Source organism: Phacochoerus africanus, chromosome 2 (genome assembly GCF_016906955.1).
Source record: "Phacochoerus africanus isolate WHEZ1 chromosome 2, ROS_Pafr_v1, whole genome shotgun sequence".
NCBI classification, from domain to species: Eukaryota; Metazoa; Chordata; class Mammalia; order Artiodactyla; family Suidae; genus Phacochoerus; species Phacochoerus africanus.
Window position 1 is genome coordinate 231,654,135 of NC_062545.1, and position 12,647 is coordinate 231,666,781.

At 39.0% G+C, this 12,647-nt stretch overlaps 1 protein-coding gene across 4 annotated transcripts in view; it reads right to left on the minus strand.

The window, feature by feature from the left end:
* Positions 1–12,647, minus strand: part of PRUNE2 (prune homolog 2 with BCH domain) — a 266,403-nt gene that overhangs the window by 32,886 nt on the left and 220,870 nt on the right. For all 4 annotated transcript variants that reach the window (XM_047767794.1, XM_047767792.1, XM_047767793.1 and 1 more), the window contains exons 10-12: positions 11,853–11,932; positions 9,257–9,457; positions 425–598 (exon numbers count right to left, since the gene is read on the minus strand). In XM_047767794.1, the coding sequence (XP_047623750.1) occupies positions 425–598; positions 9,257–9,457; positions 11,853–11,932 (455 nt within the window). The remainder of the gene's footprint in view (positions 1–424; positions 599–9,256; positions 9,458–11,852; positions 11,933–12,647) is intronic.

The following is a 12,647-nucleotide window of genomic DNA, read 5'->3' on the forward strand; positions in this document are numbered from 1 at the left end:
TGAAGAGGATTCAAAACATTGTTCTGGAATTAGAAGCACTTCTGGAGTAGTGATCTTACTGCAGGCCCTGGTAGGATGGACTCAGAACAATTCAATTAAACCCTACCACCAACCCATATGAATTCCAAGGAGATGTTATTTTAATTGCACAACTCTGGATTTCTAGAAATTTGCACAGATGATTACAGCTATAGATAAGTAGCATGAAAGGCATTTTTCAAATTGGAAAGGTTATTTTGCATAGTAGGCTTTCCAGTGTTTGCTGAACTGAGCATGAAACAATACACTTAGCTGTGCGAACCCTGAATGTTGACTGCCCAACAGGGTTTTGGGACATCATGCTGCAAAGAATCCTACTTTTGCTTTTTAATTAAAACTATGGCCACCCCATTCGCCACTTCCTAGATTTGCAAAGTCTGACTACCTCCATGAGAAATGACTTTCTTGTACGGCTCGATGACCTTCATATCAATCCGCTGCTCTTGTTCTCCAATCACCACGGTCCTCCACAACCGGTTGTCCTCCCGCTCCTCTTCCGCCGTGTATTCTGGAATAGACTCTGACTCTTGGCCAGAATCTCTGTTGGCTGTAGGATCCTCTGGAAATGAAGCACAGAGCAGGGCTGAACAAACAAGCCCCCCACAGCTGAGGGGGTTCAACAATCGGCTGCCTGCTGGCAGAGTCAACCTGATGGAATTCCCTGCTTTATACAACTCTGATAGAGCTCAACACCATTCTGACCACATAAAGGACACTCAGTGAAGTCTTCTTAGTTAAGGCCAAGCTGAGGGTGGGTGTAGTGGTCCAAGGAGGGACAGGCTGGTCCAACTCATCCTTGATCACACTGGTTGCAGACTACAGGTCTTCCTAATGAGGTGAAAGGCTATTCTTGGGCCCAAATAATCTTTTTTCCTTGGGCAAAATCTCCTAGTGTATTGTGAAGTGCTCAGAGTATTTTGGGGGCCTTCAACTTAGCCTTTATGATACTGCCAGCTTAGACCCCCACTCTAAGTCTCTTACAATGGGGTTGAATCCCTTGCCCTATTGGAAGCACATTTGGACATTGGTTTGGTTTTACCTCCTATAAATTCTTCAAAATATGCTACACAAAGATTTCACCATAAGTGAGAAACAACCCTGTAGACCAGAAGTGCTCCAAGGCCAAAAATCCACAAGACTCTTATTTATGGATGCCTAAGGCAATAAAAAAGCCCACTGAGCATTCTTGGGAGGAGAAACTTACTACCCACCCTTGTGCACCCAAAAAATGCACCTATATTTAGTTTTTAAAAGAATAAGCAATAATCATTTCTCTTTTTACTTCAAGAACAACAGTTATTCTTTGTATGTTTAGTTTGAAAAAAATGATTATTTATTGCTTTCACAATAATTCAGTGAGATGTTATCATAGTTAAATTTTCTATTTAATGAGAAATTACTTTGATTTATACTGCACTTGTTTTTTTAATGGAACTCTGATAAAAATATTAAGCATCTACCATGTATCAGGCACAATAGTAGGTATTATGGCAGACATGATACTAATCCAAAAGCTTTGAAGTAATTACCTCAAGTCACAGAGTTAGGAAGCAACCGTAATCAAGCCCTTACCTTTTCTACTCTTCTGCATTTTACTTTGTCTGATTTCTCATTCTCATTTATTTTACTTGGGCTAAGAAATTGTGCAAGAATCATCTTTAATATCCGCCTCCACCAACCTACTCTACATGTAGCTTGGGAAACTGTATAGAGCACTCAGTAAAACCTGGGAGGGGGAGTGGATAAATAGAGCTTGGACAAGTTCCTGGAAATATAGATAATCCATAAGGGAGCTACAACAAAGCCATTATGTTCCAGAACATTCTGTAAGATATACTCAAACATGTCTGATTATCTGTGACTTAAAATAGCAAACTGATGTCCAACTGGGACACAAGCCCATCCTTTTTTTGCCAACACCAACAGCTACCACCACCTAGAGCCTTGCCTCACTCTGGCTTTCTCTGCGTTCCCACCAGCGCTGGCAGCAACCTTGGCTTCGGATCATGCACCACGTCACTTGTGCAAATCCATCCATCTGCCCTATTCCCCCCGCTCTGGGATCCCTTCCTGCTTCTCTCTTCCTACTTGTGTTAGGGCCCTTGGACCGCTCATCTCAGCTTCCTTCCCAGGACCCTGTTTGCCCTCTGGGTTCTGCTTGCTCAGAGCTCTGGGCTGTGATGTGGGTCTGTTTTCTGAGGCTCCTGCACACAGCTGCTCTTCCCTGTGATGGACTTACCATTCCATGCACCAACCCCTCTTCACCCTGTTTGAGACTTTCTGGCCTGCTCTAAATTGACCCCAGTGATCTGTGTGGGGTTGTTGGCTTCTGCATGCTTTTTATTGAGGGTATTTTGCTAAGAAATTTTTTTCAAATATTCTCTTCTCTTTTCCAGTTATAAAAATAAAACACAAATATAAGTGCAAGCAATATAGATTTTTTTTATGAAAACAGCAAAAATCACCAATGCCACTCTTACTCATTATTATTTGATGGATAGTCTTCTTCCTGTGTGCATGTGCACACACATATTTTTCCAGAAAGTATGATTGTATCTGTATATTCTGCATGTTCTATATGTACTATTATATAATGTGCTTGTACCTACACAGAATAGGCTTCTTTTCATCTCATCTGCTCATTTTTAAAAGTAGCCCTAGAATCTCCCATTTTACTAACGTCTTTTAGTTTATCAATACCACAGTGATAGAACTTTAATTTTGTTCTATTTTGTCGGTTGTTAGCCCTTATAAAGAATTTACTTCACTCAATATCACAAAAACAAACAACCCAAATCAAAAATTGGGCAGAAGCTCTAAACAGACATCTCGCCAAAGAAGACTAAAAAGCACCCAAGAAGACCAAAAACCATATAAAAAGACTAAAAACCACATGAAAAGATGCTCGACTTTGCTAATTATTAGGCAAATACAAATCAAAACTACAATGACTACAATGAGGTATTGCCTCATACCAGTTAAAATGGTCTGGTATCTACAAACAATAATTGTTGTAGAAAGTGTGGAGAAAGGGGAACCGTCCTACGATATTGGTGGAAATGTAAATTGGTACAACTACTATGGAAAGCAGTATGGAGATTCCTCAAAAAACTAAAAACAGAACTACCATATGATCCAGTAGTCCCTCTCCTGGGTATGTGTGTATATATATATATATATACATATATATGTGTATGTGTATATATATATATATATACATATATATGTGTATGTGTATATATATATATATATATACATATATATGTATATATATACCTCCAGAGAAAACCATAATTCGAAAAGATACATGCAAACGAATGTTCATTGCAGCACTATTTAAAACAGCCAAGACAAGGAAATAACCTAAATGTCCAATTGCCAGAGGAATGGATAAAGAAGATGTGGTACATATACACAATGGAATATTAGCCATAAAAAAGAAATAAAGCCATTGCAGCAACATGGATGGACCTGGAGATTATCATACCAAGTGAAGTTAACTCAGACAAAGATAAATATCATATGATATCACTTATGTGTAGAATCTAATTAAAAATGATACAAATTAACTTAGTTACAGAACACAGACTCACAGACCTCCAAAAACAAGCTTATATTTACCAAAGGGGGAAGGTGAGGGGCGGGGGAGGGATGGATTGGGAGTTTAGGATTGGCATTTGCACAATACCTATGCACACACTATTGTATATGGAATGGATGGTCAACAGGGACTTGCTGTATAGTCCAGGGAAATCTACTCAATGTTCTGTGATAGCCTGTATGGGAATGGACATGAGTATATGAGTAGCTGAATCACTTTGCTGTACAGAAGAAATTAACACAACATTGTAAATCAACTATATTTCAATAAAATTTTTAAAAAAAATTGCTTTAGGAACAATTTCTGTAAAGGTATCTTTTGTGCAGAGATTGCAATAGTTCAACTTTCTAGCAATGGAATGCTGGCTCAGAGGGTATAAGCACTGAAAGGTTTTATGAACATTTTTGCCCTTGACTATATCACACCATAAAGTATGAGAGTACCTGTTTCCTCACATTATTAAAAACACTAGAGGTTATCAAAGATTTTAACCCTCAAAAATTTGGGGTGAAACCTCTCTCTGTATTGTTTTAATGTATATTTCTTTAATTATTAAAGAAGATAAGAATTAAATGTTTTGGGTTTGTCTTTCTAGGGCTGCACTTGAGGCATATGGAAGTTTCCAGGCTAGGGGTCGAATCATTGCTGCAAGTTGCTAGCCTACGCCACAGCCACAGCAATGCAGGATCCAAGCCATGTCTGCAACTTACACCACAGCTCACGGGAATGCTGGATCCTTAAGCCACTGAGTGAGGTCAGGGATCGAACCAACATCCTCATGGATACTAGTTGGGTTCGTAACCCGCTGAGCCACAACAGGAACTCCGAGGCTTTTTATGAAGTGTTATTCCTAATGTCACAGAGAGTGAGAGCAGCCTGGGAACTCCATAAGCTGCAGGGCAGGCAAAAAAAGAAAAAACAAAATTCATGAAGTTTGAACTTTTAAATTTTTTTTTTAAGCCAAAGAGCCTCTTTATTTGCACTGCCTTTTAGAAATCACTCCCAGGAAGAAAATGAATGTAAACATTATTCGTGACTTATATGATCACAAACATAGGCATAGTGCCATGAATCTTGATCAGGCTATGTATTCATCTAGAGTATCGATTTAGAGAACATTAGGTTGAATGCTACTAATTTAATTTCTGGGAGGGCTTTCTAAATGACACTCATCATTCCAGGCATGTTTAGTGTTATGCTAAATAACCAAGAGGATTTATAAACTAGCTTTTAATTTTCATTTCTAATATACCTCTTATCTCTCCCTTTTATGCTATTGCTTGAGTCCTAGGTACATCTTGTCTCCAGGCAACTACAGTGACATTCTAAATGGTCTTCCTGCTTCCATTTTTTTCACTACCAATCTGCTGCCCCCATTTGAACTTCTTCTTGTTGGAGAAAAGACATCCTGCAAACAGTTAAGAAAGTTTTTAAAGTTCCTTTAGGTGACAAAATGCAGGTGGTACACAGTTAATTTAAATGTAAAAACTCAGCAAAAATACAAAGAAACATCATTCTTTCGGGACACATCATCATTATGTCAAAAGGTTGTTTTGTGGGTAAAACAGAATAAACTTTACACTTCATTAGTTTATGTGTTGTTATTATTGTTATTATTATTACTTTCCTTTTAAGCCCATGCCTGTGGCACATGAAAGTTCCCAGGCTAGGGGTTGAATCAGAGCTGCAGTTGCCAGCCTGTGCCACAGCCACACGGAATCTGAGCCGCATATGTGACCTACAGCGCAGCTTGTGAGGGTCCTTAACCCACTGAGCAAGGCCAGGGATTGAAACTGCACCCTCATGGAGAGTATGTAAGGTTCTTAACCTGCTGAGCCACAATGAGAACACCACACTTGATTAGTTTATATGCAGAGGTTAAAACATGGAATTGATCTTGTAAACTGGTTGCTTGCCTGTGAAAATAAAGGAAGACTGTGGGTAAGGAAGTTAAATGAAGTGACTCCCTGATTATCTGGAAAAAAATGTTGGGGTACCTCGGTCACATAGGAAACTGTCATTAGGGGTTAGTTTTTAAAAAGATAGCTTAAATGGAGGTCACTAAACATCACTTAGGGGTCTAGGAAGAAAAAAATGTAAGAGCGCATGAGTGTTTCTTATAACATTCTTATCAGAAATATTCAGGCTAAAATTTTTTATTATTTTTCCATTTCCCTTATGAAATACCCTTGCTAAGACCTGAATTATGGTAAAAATAACTTTGCAATTGGTTTGGAAAACAGAAATAGGTCATCATTTTTTTCTGACCTTTGTTAAGTTTTTAAGTTTTGAGGGTTGGTATGATAAAGTATTAAAACAAAACAAAACAAAAAAACCTTAGATCTCCCTTAATATGACAGACTGACCTCTTCAATCCTTCACTATCTTCATACTTCTGACAGCTTTGGTATGTGTAATTATCAAAGGAAATCAAGCCTTACTTATACTGGAACTTTGATATTTTCCAACTATTTGGACACAATTATTAAAGAAAATTGCTTGGAAGAGAAGACCAGTTTAACATCTTCGGATTGTGAGCTTTAAAAACTTTCCATGACCAAAACCACACTGTGGGCAAATAACCTGAGAGGAATGTTATGTTATCAGTAACAAAAAAAAAAAAGCCAGGAAAGTGGTGTGACCATCCTTCAAGCACATGGTCAAGTTAAGGGCCCTCATGTCACTTGAAAATGGCTATATGAAAGGGCATGTAAATGTGAGGGTTAGTCACCAGGCTTGGCTTCAGGTATGCTGGCCTAACTAGTAAAAGGCCTTCCTAGTTACCATCGGTAAATTGACGGAGAAGGAATGTGGCCCAGGAGTTAAGGACAACAACTCAGGTTTTGAATGCTGGCTCTGTCATTTTTCTAGCTATGTGACCTTAGGTGAATTATTTAACCTCTGGGGAGAACATAATACCTATTCAATCGAGCTGACATGAGGATTAATATAGTTAATATTTATAAAGCACCCAGCATCTGGGCACAGAGTAAGCACTATGAAAATTGTTCATTAAATAAAATTAATTAATGACCGAACACTTTTGAAAACTTATGCCTTAAAAACTCCAATTTAGTTTAGAATCTATGTGCCTGGTTCGAAATGCTCACACAAGAAACAAGCAAGCAACAACAACAACAAAATCAAGCAGCTTTCAAGAATTTATTTCATACTTTGGGACTATAATGTATTCCATCTCTCTTCTAGAGCCAGTTATCTACATCTGCGTGTTTCTAAAATACAGCTATCCAGATGTACTTTGTGTTTTCAGTGCTTAATTTTGTTGTTTGTTTAAAGAGTGTCTAAACATATACCGTTCATGTCAAAATCAAGGTGAATTTTTAAATTCAACTTACATTAAAATTCTCTCCTTTGAGTTTAAGACCTAAAAGCAGGGTTGTGGCTGTTAAACTGGTTCCTTCAACATAACTGTGTTGACTAAATAAAAAGAACTATGTCAGCAAGTGGCAGCTTTAATTACCAGTTTGCACAGCCACCACCACTTTGCTTGACAGTTTTACTATTTATAAAAATAAAAGGTTCAGATGTGGTGTGACACAGCTCTCCAGGGCAATGGGGCAGTGCAGGAGGAGAGGGAGGGACCAGCAGGGCCATGCCACAGCTGTCTTCCCTGGGATTTTAAGTCAAGTGTGATTTTTACACTTGAAAATCTATTAGCGGGAGAAGGGTTCGGCCAGCTGGGGGCAGCTAGGAGGGATGGAGTAGCTGGGGAAGAGTGATGTGGCAGAAAAGAGTAGGAATTAAGACCTTTCACCTCCTATTTGTGTATTTCAACCCACAGAGTCAAATATTTCAATAACTATAAAAACCTAAGAACCTGATAAAAATGAAATGTAAGACCTCTACTTAAACATAATAAACTGTAGTATAAGGAGTTTAGCCACTTCCGTTTTCTTAGCTGGAGGTAATAAAGCCTTAGGCTCTGTGAAGACAGGTCTGCTGGTTGTGATTGTAGCCATGGTGGTTCAATGACCATTGGTTGAAATAATTAAGTAATATCACGGTGACTCCAAATTTCCTAATTATGCTCATCTATGAATGAAACTGCTGGAATTACCATGGCTCTGAATGTCGGGGCATCATTCAATTGTGGCATTTCTTTAAAAAAAATTTTTTTTAATATTTTTAAAAAATTTATTATAGTTGATTTACAATGATCCTTCAATTTCTGCTTACAGCCAAGTGACCCAGTCACTCACACACACACACACACACACACACACACACACACATATACTTTTTTTCACACTATCTTCCATCATGTTCTAACCCAAGAGATTGGACTATGCTATACAGTAGGACCCCATTGCTTATGCATTCTAAATGTAATCTTTTTTACTTAAATAATTTTCACCAGGTAGAGAAGCAATAGCTGAAACCAGGATTCTCTTACTTTTAGTTTCAAATATTATAAAGTCAGAGAATGCCACTTTTCTGTAAAACTGAAACTACAGGATGTCATTTGTTTAAAGCAAATGCTTTGTATTTGTGTGTATTTCTTAAATGCAATTTCATTGACCAGGAGAAAGAATCAAAATGAGGCTAACAATCATATTAGGGGTGTCAGTATTTGATCCAGCAACTTTGAATTTTCTTCTTTTTTATTCTTTCCCTACCACACCCTACTCCATCCCTCCTTCCTTCCTATTTTATTGGTGATAAAGCAATAAACATTTTATTAGATGTTCTAGTGGAAAGAGAGAGATCATAAACATGCAAACAAATAGTTAAATGATTTCAATTGTTTTCATATGGAAAATAAATTGAATACTGGGATAGACAGTGACCAGGTTGGGGAGGGAAGTGCCTTTGATTATGGAAATCGAGGAAGGCCTCTCTGAGGAGGTGACATCTGATTAAGATCTGAGTAAAGAGAAGGAGCCAGCCATGTAAAGATCTGCAGGAAAGAACAATCCAAACAATGGGAGCTTGTACAAAGAAACTGGTAAGATCTCATTTCTCCACTTCAATTTTGCCTTCCAGATTAAATTCTCTCTCTGCAGGAGTTTCCGTTGTGGCTTAGCAGGTTAAGAACATGATGTTGTGTCTGTGAGGACACGAGTTTGATCCCTGACCTCATTCAGTGGGTTAAGGATCTGGAGTTGCTGCAAGCTGCAGTGTAGGTCACAGATGTGACTCAGATCCGGTGCTGCCATGGCTGTGGTGTAGGCTGGCAGCTGCAAGCTCCAATTTAACCCCTAGCCCAGAAACTTCCACATGCCATAGATGTGGCCTTAAAAAGGTTAAAAAAAAAAAAAAGTTTCTCTGCAAACTCAGCCCCAGTTTTCTTATAACACAGCACATAAGTTTTCCAACAACCTCAGCCTTGCACAAGGCCTGGGATAAAGTAGGGGGTTAACAAAGAAGGGATGGTTATGTATGACTTCTGTAAATCATACCTGTCCTGTCAAGCTCTAAACTGTCAACCACGGCCACCTATGACCTGAGATGTAAACAGAAGCTTCTAGAAATCACAGAAAGGTATTCCCAACACAATGAGAGGTTTGTTCCTAACGCCACTTAGATGACATTAGATAGCATTAGATAATCTTTCACTTTTCATGTAACTTTGGCCTTGCCAACTTGGCGACTTACCATGCCCAGTGTACTCAAAAGAATCTGCCTCATCAGGGGTATCAAGTTCATCCACATTGATATCAATTTCATCTGGACTGTCCAAGTTATCATCAGAGAGAACAGACCCTTCACTTTGGTCCAGAGACAGATTGATATTGGGGGCTGTGAGTTTGATTCTCCGAGGATGGGAGTCATTAAGATCCAGAGAATTAGGAGGTTCTAAAGAAGATAAAGAAGAACCACATTAAGTATCAGATCATACATATGGCTGCTAACAGTGGTTGTGGGCAAACATTTTTTTTAAGGCCCTTGCAGCAAAGGCATACCTGCTAAAAGTTCTTATTTGGGATCTGGACCCCCCTCTTGATCAGCAGGCCTCAGTACTGGCTCACCCTGGGCACATCAGCCCTAGCCATAGAGAAATAGGAAGTGGGAGCCATTGCTAAATGGGTAGAGCTCTAGTTTTCAGAACTGCCCCTGTTCAGATTTTAGAGCTTGACAAGGATACATTATTGAATTGAATTTTGTATGCACATTACGTAAGAAAAACCATTAAGCTTTACATACAACTTCAAACGATTCATGTAGACTTTATATTCCTATGGGAAGGAAAATACAAACTTTATCTGTTATGTTTATTGACACTCCCAAAATACTGCTCTTTCGCTCCTGACAACTTTGTACATCACCTGCAGTGACCTTTCTTAGGCTGGCATTCTTTTTTTTTCCCAGTAAAACTGAGGTATCCTCCTAGATTACATTCCTTGATCAAGCAGTCAATACATCTTATGCCAACACTGCTTGACACTGGTTCCTACATCCTAGTGAAAGGCTTTTCATGTAAAGTTCATGGAAATAGCTCCTAGCCTTTCAGCACAATATGCATTTTGTTCCTCAAGTGATTTTCACTTAACAGAAGCAGAACTGGAAGAAGCATTTTAAACCAAGTTGACCCCAACTAAACAATGGTAGAAAAATACCCTAACAAAAGAAATTCTAGGCTTCCCATTCACAAAATGTTTTGAAGGCCATCTGGTATACCCATCAATTCTGGAATTCTAACTCTGGTCTTGTCCTAAGGAAGCTTAAACTCTTTCTTTGTTAAGGTTTTTCTGTTTTATTATTTTTTTCTGTATAGACTATCACATAAACTGTGGTTTGAAGTATCATTTTGTGCATTACTTGAAAAAAGTTTCTATTTTTATAAGTTTATAAAACAGTGGGTTTCTGTATTATAGGGATTCTCAGAGCAGTGCTGTCTGAATTTTTTGTGATGATAGAAGGGTTCTATATGTTGCTATTGGGCACTTGAAGTGAGTGCAAATGAAGAACTGAACTTTTCAAATTTATTTATTTTAAATTTTAGTTAACTTAGCTACGTGTGGCCAATTGCTACCCTGTAGGATAACCAAAGCTTTATTGCCTTTATTATTCAAAAGTGAATTGTGAACTTTGAAGAGAGGAATAGACATACAGTGGCTACCATACTTATTTGGCCATAGAACATTTAAGAATGGTTATGTCACATGATCAGTACTTTGAAGAATGAACTTCATTTATTTTTTTATTTTTCTTTTTAGCTGCCCTATGGCACATGGAGTGCCCTGGCCAGGGATCAGATCTGAGCTGCAGCTGTGACTTAGGGCACAGCTGCAGCAACACTGGATCCTGAGGATTGACTTGCATGCATCCTGGTGCTGCAGAGACACCACTGATCCCATTGTGCCACAGCAGGAACTCTTGAAGAATGCACTTTAAATACTTGAATAGAAAAAAAAAAAAAACTATTGATGCCTTTCTTCCTCAATTCTAGGCTTGGCTGATAATGTCAGGGTTCAGGATGTTGATGTGAACCTGTTATAAAGTGGGAGTCACATAGGTTGCAACTGAAAACTTTAAATTCTTTTTTGCATATGCCTTGGTTTGTAATTTCTTAGAGTGTAGTTTGTTGTGTTTTGTTTTTTAAATAATCAGGAGACTGAGCATTCTTTCTTTGAAAATTTTTTTAATTTTTATTTTCTGTCTTTTTAGGGCCGCACCCATGGCATATGGAGGTTCCCAGGCTAGGGGTCTAATAGGAGCTGCAGCTGCTGGCCTACACTACAGCCACAGCAACACCAGATCCAATCCATGTTTGTGACCTACACCACAGCTCACCACAGCACTGGATCCTTAACCCACTAAGTCGAGGTTAGGGATTGAACCTGTGTCCTCATGGATACTAGTCAGATACGTTTCCACTGAGCCAAGATGGGAACTCCTAGACTGAGCATTCTTGATAGGACAACTTTAATTTTAAACATTTTCACACTTAAGCATTAATTTGGTGAACTTAGATGTTGGTTGAACTTGGTACTATGATAAAGAGCAGCTAATTATCACAGGAACTGAAAATACTGGCAGAGCTGGCCCTGGCCTGGGAGATAAAAGGTGGCCCATACTAGGTTAACGATTCAGTTGAAGTCTGAAATTAACCACAACAAGCCTCACACCTTCCTCACACCTATTCCCCCCTCCCTTCAATTTTATTGCTGACGTTATGGTTCTCTCACTGAATAATGAACATGCTTGGATGTAGGATACCACTGAAAGAAAGGAATGAACACTCTCTCACCAGGCCTCATGTCTGCAGCAGTGGGACTCAGCATTCCCTCCTCAAAGGGGATGTCCATTCCTTCATCCTCTGACAACAGTCTGAAAGAAAGCAAAGCCAACTGTGTCAAAAGCAAACACAAGGATGCCAGGGTCACATTTTCAATAAACCAAACATGTGTACAGAATCCACTGGAAGCAGCCCTAAATTGGAATAGAGACTTTCCTGTGAATAAGGACCATGGACATGAATTTTTCTCTGCACATAATGAGATGCTTCTCCCACCAGCTCCGAAAAGTAAATACACCCCAAGTAGGAAATTCAGAAACTGAAAAAGCAAATAACTTATAAAATATGCTTAAGGAGACATTAAATCTTTTTTTTTTTTTCCCAAGAATAGAGGCAATATATGTGCTTTGGAGTAAGGACACACCTGACTTTCCATATATTTCTTTCTTGGTGTAATCTTGCACATACTATTTAACCTGCTGTGGCAAGAGAAAAGCACACTACGCTGAATTCTCTCTCTCTCTCTTTTTTTTTTTTTGCTTTTTAGGGTACACCCACGGCATGTGGAAGTTCCCAGGCTAGGGGTCAGATTGGAGCTGCAGCTGCCAGTCTACACCACAGCCACAGCCACGCAGGATCCGAGCCACATCTGCGAACGAACCTACACCACAGCTCACGCCATGCCAGATCCTTAACCCACTGAGCAAGGGCAGAGATCTAATCCGCAACCTCATGGTTCCTAGATGAATTCGTTTCTGCTATGCCATGACAGGAACTCCTCAGCTGGACTCTCTTTATCTGTAAAAT